Source organism: Mus musculus, chromosome 13, assembly GCF_000001635.26.
Source record: "Mus musculus strain C57BL/6J chromosome 13, GRCm38.p6 C57BL/6J".
Classification (NCBI taxonomy): Eukaryota; Metazoa; Chordata; class Mammalia; order Rodentia; family Muridae; genus Mus; species Mus musculus.
In genome coordinates, this window is record NC_000079.6 from 13,181,532 (window position 1) to 13,200,305 (window position 18,774).

Genomic DNA, 18,774 nt, shown 5'->3' on the forward strand with positions numbered 1-18,774 from the left:
AGATAAGATCTAATGGCTTGCAGACTTGAAAAAAGTGTAGGAAGTAAAGAAACATAGCAGTTTTGAATTCTAAAGCAGAAACCAGGCATGGTTGGAAAATGTAGCAAGTAAAACCACAACGTTTCTGAATAATCCCAAGAACAGAGTACTTAGCTTACTAGGAGCTATTCAACAGTAAGCCTTGGTGTCCATCTATGTAAAACAAAGTATTGTTAGAGAAGCCTATTTAAATACTAGAGATACAGTAAAATACCGTATGGTTTGGTTGCATGATAAGAATAAATTGGACTTGTAGTGAGGTAGAAGGCCACAGAGTTTTGACTTACTCTGATAGTACCCATGTCACACTGCTCTGTCTGTACTAGTAGGAAATGTCAATAAAGGACCTATTCAGCACAAGATAACTTAACCACCAAGGAGAAGCATGTTTTGACTTGTTCACTTTTAATATGACTGTTATCATTGAAATCAAATATGTTCTATTAGCTTTAAATCCAGTTCCATGGACTTAGGTGATGTTTGTAAGCTTGCCTGAGTATCTGTGACAGGAGATGTTCTTGGCTACAAAAATGGAAGCTTTTGATAATTTTTGGTTAAGTTAATATGATATCTTTGTTAAAATAGCCTTCAAGACATCTGTATTTGAATGTTCAATTGTCACTCTTATGTGCCTAATATGAAAAATCAAGCAACTCACAATGTTCCTTGGGTGTTGTCAAAGACTCATGAGGATAAAACTCAATATGGGTGACTTTTACTGAGGCTTTAAGTCCCAACGGTCTAAAGACGATGAAATATATATGACCTTCATCTACGTGTCATTGAAAATTTTAGAATATATAAAATCCTGAAGGTAAAAAGGTCTATGGCATAGCTATTTACTTAAAGCAAGTAATTTCTATCAGTCTTTATGAGGAAGACATAGTTGTGGCTACTCACAGTATGATTTGTTTTAGTCAGAGCATGAACATGAGATGAACCACGTACATAGAACTGACTATAACAGTGAACCTAAAAAATAAGATAAACCATGAACTTAGAACTATATTAGTGTTCATGGTATCTAGGCTACTTAACCCTGAGGGAAAATAACAGGAATTAACACGTCCTTTTCTTCCTGCCAGTGTGTAACCTCAGGGTTACTGGGAAAGACTATATAAGAGGTAGAAAATAAGGACATAGAAGGCTTCCAACTCCAGTGAAGAATCTTTCTGGAATCCACAGCTAAGCCTGGGTAGGACTCTGCAGAGATGCTCCCTTCTTTGATTCAACCATGCTCCTGTAAGTGACTGTTTACAAAATTTCTTCCACACGGCTTAGGTACTGAATTATATTGCAGAGGTGGTGGACAGTTAGCTTTTCTGGTGTTATTCTTTTCTTATCAGGAATGAAGAACACTGATTAATAACTAACCAGGAGAAGTAGAGCCCAGTGGATCTGAGAAAACCTTTCTGGTCATTATTATTGGAGCAAATGCACAGTGCATTTATGGATCTTTGTTTCTTAAAGAGAGGTAATCTTAGCCTAGAGTCATGCAGCAGTGTCTAGAAAAATTTTGCATTTTCTTAGGTGACTGAAGTAGAGAATATGAACATTACCAATGTGTTGTATGAGAAATCATGATGTTTGTTTGTTTGTTTGTTTGTTTGTTTTTCACTCCATAATTTATTTCCACCCTCCACCCTCCAACTGCTCCACCTCCCATACCTCCTTCTCAAGCCCCTGTCTTCACGAGGATGTTCCTACTCCCTATCCCACCTGACATCTAAACTCCCTGGGGCTTCCAATCTCTTGAGGGTTAGGTGCATCATCTCAGAATGAACACACACCCAGCAGTCTATGCTGTATATGTGTTATGGGTCTCCTATCAGCTGGTGTATGCTGCCTGGTTGGTGGTCTAGTGTTTGAGAGATTTCGGTGGTCCAGATTGAGACTGATGGTCTTCCTACAGGGTTGCCCTCCTCCTCAGCTTCTTTCAGTCTTGCTCTAACTCAACAACAGGGAAACTCAGCTGCTTCTGTCCATTGGTTGTGTGCAACTATATGACTCTGATTCTTTCAGCTGCTTGTTGGGTCTTCTAGAGTGCAGTCATGCTAAGTTCCTTTTGGTAAGTGCTAGATAGCCTCAATAAAAGTGTCAGGCCTTGGGACCTCCCCTTGAGCTAGATTCCTCTTTGGGCCTGTCTCTGGACCTTCTGTTCCTTAGGCTCATCTCCATTTCCATCTCTGTAATACTTTCAGACAGGAACAATTATGGGTCAGGGGTGTGACTGGGGCATGGCAACCCCTCCGTCATTTGATGCCCTGTCTTCCTGTTGGAGGTGGGCTCTATAAGTTCCCTCTGTCTACTGTTGGACATTCCATCTTAGGTCCCTCCCTTTGAGTCCTGAGAGTTTCTCACCTCCCAGGTTTCTGGTGTATTCTGGAGAGTCTGCCAAAACTCCCATTTCAGGAGGTTGCCTGTTTTGATTCTTTCTGCTGGCCCTTAGGGCTTCAGTCCTTTTCTCGTACCCAATACAAGATCAGATTCTTCTCTCCCCTACCCAGTTGTTGGATTAGAATGATGCAATCATTGTTATTCCAGGGATAAGTCAGTGAGAATAATAGATGTACATTTATATAGCCTAAAAGTTTTCATTCAAGGAAAATAGACTTTTAGCATCCATAAAACCTGTGCAAGTTCATACAAGACCAAATACAGAATGTGGGGGGGGGGAGCATTAGACACACAATCTTCCACACCTGAAGCTATTGGCAATTCTAAGCTGCTGGGAGGGGGGAGAATAATTTTTTTAATGTGTGACTCCTGGTAACTTGACCAGGATCTAGTAGAAGACTACACCTCCAAGAATATTTGCAAGTACGAATTGATCTTAATTTTTTTTAATGACACAAAATTATGTGGCTGAGAAAGAGGATGTGGAGATGGGAAGAGTTGGGTAATGTGGAGTGAATATCAAAATATATATGAAATCTTAAATGACAGAAGAAATGGCGAGTACAGTTGTTTTAATTTGCTCTTATTTACAAGCAAGATGAATTGACAAGAAGCATAAGCTGGTTTCTATTAAATGGTAAAACAAAATCATTAGCTCTGGTTAAGTTTTTTAAATCCTATATATGATAAACAGAAGACTCTGTGTGTGTGTTCAGATTTTTTCCTGTGAGTAAAATTTACCAATTCCCTAACTTTCAGTTACATATATTCAGTTCTATCAAAGATTATGCTCATCAGAAGATTTTTTTCCAATTACTGTCACTAAATTAATAGAATTTTCTTTGTAATAAAGTCATGCTGATTGATCATACTCAAACTGTTAAATATTGCTGCATCCATTATTGAAGAATAAATTGATGGTGACACCAATCTTTGTCATTATCAAAATTATTAAAACTGCTTTACACAAAGTAGGGGGATAGTGGCAAAGGAGAAAATGTGACATTTTGGTGTAGAAATATCTATTTTAGACTACAGAATAATTTGCTAACACAATTCTCTACATTGTCAGCATTAGTAAATAGTTGTGTGTTTATTCCTACGTAATTTGAAGATATAGCTAATCCACAGAGCTGTCCTTGTCACACTGGTGTCCCATCAAGTATTAGGGGAAATTTAGGGCCTGGATCTGGAGTAGCCATTGCTGCTATTGAACAAAACGTGTGTTCACTTCTTGGTACCCTGTGGCTGCTCTCAACTATACATAACTCTAATTCTAAGAGATCTGATGCATTCATCTAGCCTGTATGGACAACAGATGTAGATATGGTAAACCTATGTAAGTGTAGGCAAAATGCTGATATACATAAAATTAAATAAGATTAAATAAATGTTTCTAAAAAAGATTCTACAAACTCACGACTTACCCCTACTACTGAAAATCAACAACATGTCACAAGGAATTAAATGGTCTGAACAGAATGACTTCAGCACCCTGCCTTGAATCAAATTAAAGTAGAAGTGTTTGTAGAATGCAGGGTACTCTTGGGTGTGATTTTCAAAAGTGTAAAAAGAACATTTGTGACTCAAAATGAGAATATGAGAAAATACAATTACTTAACTTAGGTTTTCCATTGTAAGTTATCCAGTACTCTCAAAGTGATAAAACAAAACAACCAACCAACCAACAAACAAACCAATAACAAAAAACAGTTTCTTCATAGGAGGCTACTGTGACCACAAGAAGGATTCCATTGACAAGATGACTTTTAACACCCTCACAAGAATATATCTGAGAGTGAGTTCTCTACTTTTTTTACAGGGATACTGCTCCTACTACTGGTGAACAGCTCGTTATTGTGGAAGAATGTTGCATCATTGCCCATGTGTGCAATGAGGAATGATCGTTGCTTTATGTTCTTTGAAGACACATTTGAATTAGCCGGCAGTTTGTCTCATAATATCAGTATAGAAGTTTCAGAACTGTTCACTGAGTTTGTAAGTACCCCACTGACTTCTGGCTTCATAGAAAATCAAGCCTCCATCACAATGGTTGATATACTGCATAGCCTAAAGCAGAAAGCACCATAATCTAAATCTTAAATAAACTTTCTTTCTCAAGGAGAACAGAGCAACTACTGAACTATAGGCCAGAAAGAGAATACTAGCTGAAACACAACTATTTTAATGTATATCTTTTATTTAGCATTTATTTTAATTTACTTTTATGACATAAAGACATGCAAGACATAAGAAAGAAAATGTTAATTCACTTTTCCTTTATCTAATGGGCTACTTTCCACTTCTATCAATCTTGTTTATCACCTATCTATCTATCTATCTATCTATCTATCTATCTATCATCTATCATCTATTCTACCTTTTAATGAAAATAGTTTTTTCTCATATAATATATATATATATATATATCTTACACACACATATACACACATATGCATATATATATATGTACATATTTATCATACATATATATATATGTATATATATATATACATATATATATATATATTTGTGTGTATATGTTACAGTTGCCTCTCCATTTATTCCTTCCAGATTCTTTCCATGTCTGTCCCCACCCTTTTGGGGGAATCTACTCCATTTGTGTCTCTCATTAGAAAAAAAAATCAGGCTTCTAAGTGATAACAATAAAAGAAAATAAGATAAAACAAAAATGATTACATAAGAATTGGACAAAACAAATAACAAAGAACTCAAGAGAGGACACAAGAAACAGACCAACTCTTTCAAAACTCCGAAATCCAATTAAAAAAAATGAAACAATAGGTAGAAAGGACATGGTGCAGAACCATCTGTGCCCTGTGCTTGCTGCCTCACTTTCTTTGAGCTCATATGGGTATAAATCATGTTGAGTTAGAGGGCCTTGTTTTTCTTGGTGGCTTCCTTCTCCTTTAGCTACTATATTCTTTCTACCACATCTTCTTCAGGATTCCATGACTTCTAAGTACAGGGAGTTGGTAGAGACATCCCATTTAGAGATGTGTGTTTCAAGGTCTTTCACTCTCTGCATGCTGTCTGTCTGTGGGCTTCTGTCTTTGTTCTTCTGCAGAAGGAAGCTTCTCTGATGATAACTGAGCAAGGCACTGACCTATGAGTATGGAAGAATGGCATGAACTTTCTTTGGTTTGGTTAGTTTGTTTTTGTTTCTAGAAGAATAACATTTGATGTTATCCAGGTCTCAGGGCTCTCCAGTCTCAGCTTTTTGGTCACCTAAGCAGTGTTAGGTATGGGTTCAATATTTTCTGGACTTTTCTTAGTCAGGTATTGATTATTTAATTCCACAAGATTTGTACCACTGTTGTCCTATCATACCTTTTAGACAGGAAACCATTTTATATTAAAGTGTTTGTGGCTGAGTTAGTGTTTATGTTTCTCTTTCGATAGTGTACAGAGTACCTTCCTGTGACAAAGATGCTAGCACATAAGTGTGAAGGTTCTATGGAGTCATCATCTCAACTTTTTCACGTTCAATGAGTTGTGTAGTCAATGTCTTTAGCAATAGGGCCTTGCTTCAGTTTGTGGAGAACAAGCCATAGTCTTTGCAATAGTATATCTTGGACTGTTTGATGGTTTCTAATCCTTTTGACCAATAACTCAATTAGATACAACCCTGTACTCAGTAGAAAGATTCATTTGGTGACAAGAGGAAGTCAGATGGGGCTCGGTCTCAATTAGCTGGCAATTTCATTAGATTTCCTTCATATATGGAAATGTTTTAGGAAGCTAGTACTGTATAGATTGCCATAGTACCCCTCAAATAGCTCCTAATTTTAGCTATCATTTCGATATTCCCTTTCTTTCTCTCCTTCCCTTCTCCTCCAAACTTTATCCTATCCTAACATTCTAGCCTTTTCCCTTCCACTGTACACTGCAAACTTATAATAAAAGAAACTCCATTGCAGTGACCTGCAAGAATTAAGTAGAATTACAGGCACTGGGGAAAATCAGGGAGAGCAAGAAAACTAAAAATTGTTCTTCAGACTCCCAAATCTTATGAACTATTTTTAATGAATTCCAAGATATTTGTTTTTATAATAACAAGGTCTGGTACATGCAGGGAAATTGGTTAGGTCTTCATAATTTGAAGCACTTTTAAGGCTGTATGTTAGATATTCTACTCCACTCTGAAGTCACTTTTGTGACTTCTGAATGACTTTTGAACATGGATGGGATGTGAGAAGTAGGCTCAATATTTGCAAGGCCTACACTCTATCATTCCTATAATTTGCATTTTCCAATGGGGATCATCATCAAAAATCTTTTAAACTATAAAATAACTCATTAATGATAGTATTAATTAATACTTTAAATACTAGTATTAAATAATAGATAGAACAAACAATAAAGATATAGGAGTACTTACAATAGAAAACTGAATGCTTATTAATATGCAAATGCTAAGTATGTTTCCATTTTAGCTAGCTCATGGTGTATGTTCTCTAGTACAATCTATGCAGGGTTTAAGACATATTTAGTCATAACCAACACAATAGTATTCTGCATTACTAATGACCTAAGTAAGGTATTCTTGAGTAAGTACAAAGGTAATTGTAAGAAATGTTCTACAGTGTGGCATTTGTTAGAAATGACACCTAACAGAATTAGTGATTCGGAGATTTGCTGATTTTAGCATCTGCTTGACAAATCACAACATCTAGAGAGACTGCCAAAAGCAAAGAGGAGACTGGGAAATTTGAAATTTAGACGGATATAAACTGATACCACAGAGAAAGGTTAAAGTTGTTAAATGTCTTCCTAGGAATGAATGCCTCAATTGGCTATACAATACTAAATGAGCATCCCTGAAATAATACATACAAAACTATTAAACAGACTCAACATGCATTGGTGTGGGTGTACCCTCGTATATGTGGGATTGTGTGTGTGTGTGTGTGTGTGTGTGTGTGTGTGTGTGTGTGTGTGTGTAACAATAATAATCAAATAAAAACATGCCAAGAGATCAGGTAGTGCTGGCACACACCTTTTATCCCAGAACTTGGGACGCGGAGGCAGGCAGATCTCCGAGTTTAAGGCCAGCTTGGTGTACAGAGCTCTTTCAGGATATTCAGGGACACACAAAGAACCCCTATCTAGGAAAAAAATATTAAAGATGCCAAAAATTAAGATGGAGTCAGACTGGGATGAAAGAAGTTGATGATAATAGAGAGGGTATGTGGGAGGGGTTAAAGAAAAGAAAAGGAAGGAGAAAATATGCAATTGAATTTTAATTAAAATAATTTTCATGGTCATTTATGTAATATATTAATTTCAGTTTTTAGTACTCACTTTAAATTCATTACTTTCTGTTCATTTAACCCTTCCATAATTTCTGGTCTCAACTAAATATCTCATTAATTCCAGGAAAAACATTATTCTAACGTGCCTGGGCTCAGAGACAAAAGCCCCATGAGATGCCATACTTCTTTCCTTCCAACTCCAGAAAACAAGGAACAAGCCAGGCACATACGCGTGAGTTTGCACACAATGTAGTTTTCAGAAAAATTTTGAAAGAGTACACTTGATTTTCAATATTGTAATTTATTAATGGTATTGTACATTTATATGGGAACATTATTATAGGTGTAATAATCATTTATAGAGATAGAATATATAATAAAAGGAAAATGATAATCATTTATGTGGGGAAATAGAGACAGAATGTATAATAAGAGGGAAATTATAATGCACAGTTGATGACTTGTAAATGAAATGGGCCAAGTAACATTTTCTTGTATCTATAAATTGTCCACAGTGAAAGAAACTTTTTCCACTACCCACCAATTGTATTATTCATACTATTCAGTAGGGGATTTTTAAACTGCCATTGAAATTCAAGGCTAAAACTCTATTGATGCAGGCTTAGACAATGACTATACAGTTGTATTTATCATAAGTTAGTATTGACCCTGGGTTGACAGAACTGGTTGTATTAGCAACCAGTTCATCATTTCTCTTGACTTTTAAGTACTAAATATTATGGTTTCTTTTTGTTTCTGATCCTAAATATTGACTCCTAAATGTCCTCACATATGCCATAAATAAAAGCCAACTAAAGAAAGGAATTCACCAATGTGGAATCATCCTGCTGTGCAATTATAAGTCTACATATCATGGCTGTGATATTGATTTTTATCATCTCACACTTATGACTTCCTATATAAACCATCATATTATGTTGATTAAAATTGTCTTACATCCTCATACATTTGTGCAGTTAGAATGTGTCCCCAAGTTCTGCTTAATGGCAAAACAGTTTGTGTCTCTTTAACTCTTATTCAAAGCATAGGGAAACAATGAAGGAAAGTGACAAAAATCAAGATTATACTTCATGAGAGTCATCACTTCTCTAGAAACCTCATAAAGCACTCTATTGAACTTTATGAATTTAATTCACTCTAGAATTCTACTTCACAATACAATGACTATATTTTATACTTTTACAATTGAACTTATACAACTCATACAATTACAAAAGATTGTAAATATATGTTTGTATAGAAAATGGGAAGATTATTTCAGTCTTTTGAAGAAAACCTATTTTCACTAACTCTATCATATTATTCAAATGTGATTACTTAGTATGAAGCTCTTCTGAAATCAGGAGACATGATTTTGGATGCCTGGGAAAACCCTCTGGACTATCTAGTGAGTGAATTATCTACCATAAAAAATGTCCCTGATATAATCATCTCCAAAGCCACAGACATAAAGAAAAAGATCAACGCAGTCCAGAACGGGGTTAATGCCCTCATGAGCACCATGGTGAGTAGTCCCATATGTGTTTTTTCACTCTTCTTCTTATAAGAGAGGTGAGCAGAACAAGCATAGAGTTTTGAAGGAGTTCACTTTAAAAAATACAAACAAACATAAACAAAAACAAAACCAGAAACAAACAAACAAAAAACCCTTTGGCATCCATATAACTACAAGCCATACTACTAATTGGATGATGGCAATTCCAACTGTCTGAGAAGAGTGTTATTCAGAATCTTACATCGCAGGGCTCTCAGGAAAAAAGTAAGTGCTCCTCATTTAATTTGGACATTACCTCTCTCAGTGGAAAAAAAAAACAGACACTACAATGCCTAAGTACCTGAGCAGGTGTTGTTACCACCATCATTCCATGAATATTTGCATCTTAAACCATCAAGTATAAAAATCATTTCATCTCAGGTTACTCAGGTTAAGAATATTTACATTATATGAAGAATTGATTTGTCCAAAAACAAGATATGTGAAAAAGATCTGTTTTCAATAAAAAGAAAAAATGGGCAGCATTTCAATGCCCGGACCTACTATTTTTTTTTAAAGCAAGTCATAGACTTTTGAAGACATAGGGATGATCCTTATGTGATATAATAAACATCTATTGCTTAATTGTCATTCTTTCAAGTCTGTGTCTAAAATCAAGTAAGTTACTGATTGTCCATCTATCAAATTCTGTAAGAAAGTAACTGATCAGACAAAAAAGACAAGCTACACATTCTTCTCTTTTAGCTACCCTCACCAACATCATGGAAATCCATACACTTAGCTTGTTTATAAAATTCTAACCTCTTACAAATTTATTTAGCATTTAGGCACCAAAGTATTATAATAAAACTGATAGTTGAATATATTTTTGATGATTAACTTCAGAATGGAGATGAAGAAAATAAGAACCCTGCCTGGTTCTTGCAATCTGACAATGAAGATGCTCGCATTCGTTCTTCATATGGCATGATCAGCTGCCTAGACAATGACTTTAAGAAGGTTGATATTTATCTCAACATCCTGAAGTGTTACATGTTAAAAATAGATAACTGCTGATACTTCTTTCATGTGCTCTGCTTCTGAAATATCATGTAGCATCCTTTAAATTTGTATCTTTTGAATTTGTTGTTGACTCATTTAAAAATAAAAAGTGGCTCTCAGAAACATAAAAGTCTCAATGGGGAATTAGTCAAAATTTCAATTGTGAATTTCATAAAACAACTATCTATACCACCAACCTGTTTCAAACAAATACTTCACAAGTAGTTGAAGTTAGATGTGCAACCAACACATTTTGTAACTAATTAATTCCTTCAGATATTTTATTACTTGTCAATTTGTAGGAATCAAGAACTGGTGTTTTCACTGGGCAATGGTGGCACACACCTTTAAACCCACACATGGGAGGCAGAGGAAGGTAAATTCTGATTTTGAGGCCAGCCTGGTCTACAAAGTGAGTTCCAGGACAGCCAGGGCTATACAGAGAAACCCTGTCTCAAAAAAAAAAAAAAAAAAAAAAAAAAAAAAAAAAAACCAAAACAAAACAAAACAAAACAAACAAACAAACAAACAAACAAACAAAAAAGAACTGGTGTTTTCAGTAAATTTCCTGGTGATAAAAGTTGAAGTGTTTTTGATAATTAATGAAAGACAATGAAAGACAGACACTCCTGATCACACAACTTGCAGAGTACTGAAAGTCAACATGATTTTGATTGATATGCACAATCCCCAAATATTTGAAAATTTTAAAAATGTTTAAAACCCCTCAGAACACAATAATTGAATGGGTCTTAATTTCTTTAAAATTTTCTTCAAACATAGTCATCTAAATTCTTATCTTCATTGCACCATCTTTGACATATACCACATGTTCTTTACTTTGTGTATACCAAGACTTCTTTGGACTTTCCTCAATTTCTTCTCATATTCACATTATTTAGTGTTAATATACCCTTCTCATCCTCATATTGGGTGAAAGCAAATGGTATATAATGAAATATAAAGAATCTCTTCCATTTGTCTAAGAATTTCATAAATTCGTTGTTTTTAATAGATGCGTAGTACCCCATTGTGTAAATGTACCACATTTTCTGTATCCATTCCTCTGTTGAGGGACATCTGGGTTCTTTACAGTTTGTGGCTCTTATAAATAAGGCTGCTATGAACATGGTGAAGCATGTGTTCTCATTACAAGTTGGAGCATCTTCTAGGTATATTCCCAGGAGTGGTATTGCTGGATCTTCGTGTAGAACTATGTCTAATTTTCTGAGGAACCAAAAACTGATTTCCAGAGTGGTTGTACCAGCTTTCAATTCCACCAGCAAAAGAGGAGTGTTCCTGTTTCTCCACATCCTCTCCAGCATCTGCTGTCACCTGAGATTTTGATCTTAGCCATTCTAACTGGTGTGAGGTGGAATTTCAGGGTTGTTTTGATTTGAATTTTCCTGATGACTAAAGATGTTGAACATTTCTAGGTGCTTCTCAGCCATTCAGTATTCCTCACTTGATAATTCTTTGTTTATTTCTGCACCCTATTGTTTAATAGGGTTATTTGATTTTCTGGAGTTCAACTTCTTATGTTCTTTATATGGATATTAGCCCCCTATCAGATTTAGGATTGGTAAAGATTTTTTTCCCAATCTGTTGGTTGCCTGATTGACAGTGTCCTTTGCCTTACAGAAGCTTTGCAATTTTATAAAGTCCCATTTGTTGATTCTTGATCTTAGAGCCTAAGCCATTTGTGCTCTGTTCAGAAACTTTTTCACTGTGACCACGTGTTCGAGGCTCTTTTTCACTTATACCAATCCTGTGCATATATTTAGGAAATGCTCCAATATGTAATAAGGACACATGCTCCACTATGTTCATAGCAGCCTTATTTATAATAGTCAGAAGCTGGAAAGAACCCAGATGTCCCTCAGCAGAAGAATGGATACAGAAAATGTGATACATTTACACAATGAAGTACTAAGTAGCTATTAAAAACAATGAATTTATGAAATTCTTAGGCAAATGAATACATCTGGAGAATATCATCCTGAGTGAGGTAACCTAATCACAAAAGGTATAGAGGACATTCAGGATAGCATTTGAAATGTAAATGAAGAAAATATCTAATAAAATAACAAACAAAAAACCCAAAAGAACATACATAATGTGCACACACTGATAAGTGGATATTAACCCAGAAGCTCAGAATATCCCATATACAAGTCAGAAAACACATGAAGCTCAAGAAGGAAGACACAAGTGTGGATACTTCGATCCTTTTTAAAAGTGGGAACAAAATAGCCATGGAAGGAGTTAGAGAGACAGAGTGCAGCAGAGACTGAAGGAATGACCATCCAGAGACTGCCCTACCTGGGGATCCATCTCATAAACAACCACCAAAACCATACACTTTTGTGGATGCCAACAAGAGCTTGATGACAGGAGCCTGATATAGCTTTCTCCAGAGAGGATCTGCCAGGACCTGACAAATACAGGAGTGGATGCTCACAGCTATCCAATGTTTTCTCAGCAACTAATGAGAAGATCATTGTGTTGGTTTTTTTTTTTCTTTGAGTTTGTTTACATAGTGGATTATGTTGATGGCTTTCCATATATTGAACCATCCTTGAGTCCCTAGGATGGAATCTACTTGATAATGGTAGATGATCATTTTGATGTGTTCTTAGATTCAATTTTTGAGAATTTTATTGAGTATTTTTTCATAGATATTCATAAGGGAAATTGGTCTGAAGTTGTCTTTCTTTGTTGAGTCTTTGTGTGGTTTAGGTATCATAATAACTGTGGCTTCATAGAACAAATTGAGTAGAGTTCCTTCTGTTTCTATTTTGTGAAAACATTTGAGGCATATTGGTATTAGGTCTTTTTTGAAGGTCTGATAGAACTCTGCACTGAACCCATCTGGTCCTGGGCTTTTTTTTTGGTTGGGAATTATTAATAACTTTATATTTCTTCTGGTGATATGGGACTGTTTAGATCATTAATTTACTCCTGATTTAACTTTGGTTGCTGGTATCTGTCTAGAATATTTTCCATTTCATCCTGGTTTTCCAGTTTTGTTGAGTGTAGCCTTTTGTAGTAGGATGTGATTTTTTTCCTCAGATTCTGTTGTTAAGCCTCCCTATTCATTTCTGATTTTGTTACTTAAGATACAGTCCCTGTGCCCTTGTTAGTCTGGCTAAGGATATATCTATTTTGTTGATTTTTTTCAAAGAACCAGCTCCTGGTTTGGTTGACTCTGTACAGTTCTTTTTCTTTCAAATTTGTTGATGTCATCCCTGAGTTTGATTATTTCCTGCTGTCTACACTTCTTGGGTGAATTTTCTTCCTTTTGTTCTAGAGATTTTAGGTGTGCTGTCAAGCTGCTAATATATGCTCTCTGCTGTTTCTTTTTGGAGGCACTTAGAGTTATGGGTTTTCCTCTTAGGACTGCTTTCATTGTGTCCCATTAGTGTATGTTATGTCTTCATTTTCATTAAACTCTAAAAAGTCTTTAATTTCTTTCCTTCTTTCTTTCTTTCTTTCTTTCTTTCTTTCTTTCTTTCTTTCTTTCTTTCTTGACCAAGTTATCATTGAGTACAGTATTGTTCAGCTTCCCCATGTTTGTGGGCTTTATATGATTTATGTTTTATTGACGATCAGCATTACTCCATTGGGGTCTGATAGGATGTGTGGGATTATTTCAATATTTTTTAATCTGTTGATGCCTGTTTTGTGACCAATTATATGGTCAGTATTGGAGAACATACCATGAGGTGCTGAGAAGAAGATATATCCTTTTGTTTTAGGATAAAATGTTCTGTAGATATCTGTTAAATCCATTTATTTCATGACTTCTGTTAGTTTCAATATGTCCTTGTTTAATTTCTGTTTCCATTATCTGTCCATTGACAAGAGTGAGGTGGTGAAGTCTCCCACAATTATTGTGTGCTGTGCAATGTGTGCTTTGAGCTTTAGTAAAGTTTCTTTAATGAATGTGGATAGCCTTGCATTTGGAGTATAGATGTTCAGAATTGAGAGTTCACCTTGATAGATCTTAACTTGGTGAGTAGGAAGTATACCTCCTTGTCTTTTTTGATAACATTAGGTTGAAAGTCATTTTATTCCATATTAGAATGACTACTCCAGCTTGTTTCGTGGGACCATTTGCTTGGAAAATTGTTTTCCAGCCTTTTCCTCTTAGGTAGTATCTGTCTCTCTCCCTGATGTGGGTTTCATGTATGCAGCAAAATGTTGGGTTCTGTTTATGTAATCAGTCTCTTAGTCTATGTCTTTTTATTGGGGGTATTGAATCCATTGATATTAAGAAACATTAAGGAAAAGTAGTTGTTGCTTCCTTTTATTTTTGTCATTTGAGTTGGAATTCTGCTCATATGACTATTTTCTTTTAGGTTTGTTGAAAGATTACTTTCTTGCCTTTTCTAGGGGGTTGTTTCCCTCCTTGTGTTGGAGTTTTCAGTTTATTATCCTTTGAAGGGCTGGATTCATGGAAAGATACTGTGTAAATTTGGTCTTGACATGGAATACGTTGGTTTCTCCATATATGGTAATTGAGAGTTTTGCCTGGGCTGTCATTTGTGTTCTCTCAGGGTCTGTATGACATCTGTCCATGATCTTCTGGCTTTAATAGTTTTGGGAGAGATTTCAGGTATAATTCTGATAGGTCTACCTTTATATATTACTTGACCAATTTTCCCTTACTGCTTTTAATATTCTTTCTTTGTTTTGTGCATTTGGTGTTTTGATTATTATGTGAGGGCATCAGTTACTGAGAATAGACAAAGATCAGTTATAGTAACAAATGTTAGCATGTCATGGTTGAGCAATTGTCCTGCTTTAGATAATAGAATGTACAACATTCTTTTCTCCACTGAAAGAAATTATGATGAGGGGTAGATTTGCTGCTGAGACTCATGGTGTATAGCAGAGTTGGAGACTCCTGTTTGTGCTGTGAAGTGTAGGATGAACTTGTGGTAAAACAGAAAATATTCAGCCATGGAGACTTTTAACCCAGCCCGAGGCCTGTTCAGCAGACATCTCTGACCAATGAAAAGGCAATGGCCACAGGGTAGCCTAGAGAGAATGGAGACGGGCAGCATTCTGAAGCTACAGGAAATAATGCATCCTGTTTGCTCTGACCTAGGTCAGAGGATGTGAATTGTTCTCCACCCACCTATTACAGGTGACAAAGCAAAAAGCCTCCCTGATAATGACAGTTCATTACAGAGAGCTAAGTAAGGTGACGACACACATTTTCCCTATTATACTCAACAATAAATAAAAAAGAAAGATGAATAATAGCTTTTCTTATTGGAACAATCTAACTTTATTATTTTAAATGCTAAATACTTATATCTGTCATATTCTGTACAACGCTTAGGGTCTGAGCTAGAGCAATAGAGAAGAAAGAGAAAAAAAGGAAAACACAAGAGATACAGATGTGGCAGACAGAAGCCAAAGACTCCCCAGTTGAAGAGCTTTTTTAAAAGTCTGTTTAAAAAGTTCATATGGCCCCACTTCTTTAAGAGAATAAACATTTTCTAAATGGGTTCTGCTCTGCCAAAGGCCAGGAAGTAGGGCAGTCCTCATTACAACTTCTCCCACCGCAAGCCAGGAAGGTCCTGGGCCTGGTCACCCCTGGATCCCACCTCCCAGGCCTCAACATTCCCATGAGTTACACCTCTGTGGCCTCAAAAGAGAAGTTCTGCTTCTTATGAATACTGCTGGCCCTAACCTAAGTGCTTTTCTCTTTTATTGTCCTTTCACCTCATGCTTTTCACATGGCTCCAAGTAGCAGGTCTCACTAAGGGTCAGTTTCAGGAACCAATTACCAGATGGATGGATGGATGGATGGATGGATGGATGGATGGATGGATGGATGGATGCCACAATGGGGTTCTTAGCCTGAGACACCTACATTATTTTTCCTGTGTGGCTTCCTCTGGATCTATATTAAGGCCCAGAGGACCTCTTGTCTTGAAGACTCTGTTCTGGCTGCTTCCCCTACTCAACTTTCTTTGATCTAATTTTCTAAAAACCAAGGTGTGTCTCAATCTGAGAATCTTTCTGTGCCTGTCATTGGAGCCCTTCTTTGATTCAGCAAGCCAGACTAATTTCCCTGAATGTCCCACCCTCTCAATGCCAGCAAGTCAAGTGTTTGAAAGATCCAAAAGCAAGTTACCTCAGGATACAATTGGTCTCAGGCATTGTTTTTTTTCTGAAGACACTTGTTTCAATGAGAAAGTTTAGCTGAAGTTCAAAGCAGGAGTCTTCATCGAATGCATGCCTGTGCACCCTGTCCTCAGCTGATACCCCAACAATCTGGACACTACCAGCTCTGAGGAGAGTAAGGACTCAAAGTTCTCTGGTTCACAGTTTCTTGTCCCTGAAGCATCATGGAAGTAGAATTCCTCCCTGTATATTAGCCCCGCCCTGAGGAGAGTAAGGGCTTCTACCCTTTCATGCCAACAATGTCCAGAGAGTCATGGCACAGGGCTGAGCATTTTGGCCACTGAATGTGAGTTTTTAGGGAGCATACCTGTGATGGCCATCTTGGGGCCAGCTGAAGGTAATATTGGAGCCCAATCCCTGGGAACTAGAAAAGATGTTACAGAAGGCTTTGCTGTCCCCTGACTGTATGGACATGGGGGCAGAGCAAAGCTGAAATGGAATGATCACCCAAGAGACATTTGGCTGGCAGCTATAGCTCTCAGACCCTTCTACAGTGGCTGGTGCCTTCTGTTATTTCTAACAGAAGGCCAAGGGTTTTGTGGACTTCCAAAATGCAGCCATTGCATTAATATCCCTGGATGAGAGTAAGGAGTTTGGAAGACCTGTCTTGCCTGGTGTTTGGGCTCTTTGCTGAAAAGCAGGCAGAAAGACCTGGCCACCTGCTTCAGTACCATCCTGTACCTGTTTCTGAGTTTACCCTGTCCTGTTGCCTTGACTTTGTATGCAGGGATCTGTTAAGCTGCCAAGGCCTCTCCCTTTGTCAATTCCAGAACTCCCTCTATGACTCTCTGTATGGAAAGCATTTCAGAACCTACCTACACCAACACCCAACCCTCGAAATGCCTCCCAAATACGAAATGCCTCATGCACAACAAACCCACTGTCCTAGTCGATGGTACTGTACAAGCCTCCAAACAATACTATGGCTGAACACCTCAGTCGCTTATGATTCCTCAGCTCAAACCCAGCCCTGCTCTATTGACAGTGCCTTAACCACATCTCTGCTTCTGTTTGATTGGGGGAGAGGTGACTATTACTGTTTTTTTTCTGAGTGTATTTTAATTTTTGTTTGGTGATATTTTTGTAAAAGATGATTTTATAAGTAAATATATCTCTATTAAAAACTGAAGCTCAAAAAAAAAAAATTCTGAAGATGCCAAGACATAAAATCAAACAAAAACTTAGTAGCTCTCGGTAGTGTTCCTGAATGCCAATAATATTTTTTTCTAAAATATAGTCAGAAAAAAATACATTTACAATAGCTCCAAAGTAAATTAAAATAACTAGGAATAAGTCAAACCCGGGTATGAAAGACTCAAGCTAAGAAAATTATAAGTAATGGAGAAACAAATTAAAGAACAGACTAAAAATACTACAAGATGGGAAGAACTCCATGTCCACAGATTAGCACAAGTGACACTGGGAACATGCTTGTTTTGCCAAGGATTATGTACCTATTTCACGTAATCCTAGTAAAATATGAATGACATGCTTTCCAGACCTAAAAAAATAATCCCCAGAAGAACTGAAACCTTCTGAGTAGCCAAAGCAAGCTTGACCTAAGAACAAGATTGGATACATGATTATAACTATATTGCATTTTAAAAATCACAATCTTAGTAACAAAACCTCGTGGTACTAGTACAAATTCAGTGATGTAGAATATAGAAAACCCAGGAAGAAAATCATGTGTACACACAAAGCTGTGTTTCAATATATATTCCAAAGCACACATTGGAGAAAGAGCTTTTCCAACAAGCAGCACTGTAGAGTCTTTATCTAACATAGAAGAAAAAAATAAATGAACAAGAACAAAACATCCAGATTTGTCTCTCTCACCCATTAAAAATAAACTCAGTTCAAAATATGTCAAAAACCTGAGTGTAAGACCTAAAACCAAGAGCTAAAAGGTTAAAACATTTCAAGTTACATACAGAAATAAGGATTTTCCACTCATGGACTGTAATAGCAAGTCATACTATCACCCCCTCCCCCCCATCCAAAGACAAATGGGATTAAATGAAATTTAAAAACTTCTTTACATCCAAAGAGAAATACTGTGCAGAAAGAAGATAAAAGTGTACAAGATGAGAGAAAATAATTACTAATAGGTCTGACGTGAATATCTAGACACTCTACATAACTTTAAAAAACCAAACACAAAAATAATCATCCAATCAAATGTCCACATGAGTTATGTGAATATTTATCAAAGAGAAAAATAAATATTTGAAAAAATGTTTCCTCTAGAAAACAGGAAAATTAGAACTAAAATTTCTTTGATATTCCCTCTCACCCAATTCC

General features: G+C 36.4%; 1 protein-coding gene and 1 pseudogene across 4 annotated transcripts; both read left to right on the plus strand.

Annotated features, from left to right (window-relative positions):
• Positions 1 to 1,171: 1,171 nt before the first annotated feature.
• On the plus strand, positions 1,172 to 10,399 carry Prl2c5 (prolactin family 2, subfamily c, member 5). 4 transcript variants are annotated; one of them, XM_011244260.3, is made up of 6 exons: positions 1,173 to 1,281; positions 1,386 to 1,513; positions 4,259 to 4,434; positions 7,837 to 7,944; positions 9,055 to 9,237; positions 10,108 to 10,399. In XM_011244260.3, the coding sequence occupies exons 2-6, from the start codon at positions 1,474 to 1,476 to the stop codon at positions 10,282 to 10,284; spliced, it is 684 nt and encodes a 227-aa protein (XP_011242562.1). In that variant the 5' UTR covers positions 1,173 to 1,281; positions 1,386 to 1,473; the 3' UTR covers positions 10,285 to 10,399. The 4 variants fall into 4 exon arrangements, with proteins under 4 accessions (XP_011242563.1, XP_011242562.1, NP_001298058.1 ...); NM_001311129.1 differs by having other exon boundaries at positions 1,185 to 1,281; positions 10,114 to 10,394; XM_011244261.1 differs by lacking the exon at positions 1,386 to 1,513 and having other exon boundaries at positions 1,172 to 1,281.
• On the plus strand, positions 15,848 to 17,388 carry Gm18880 (predicted gene, 18880; annotated as a pseudogene).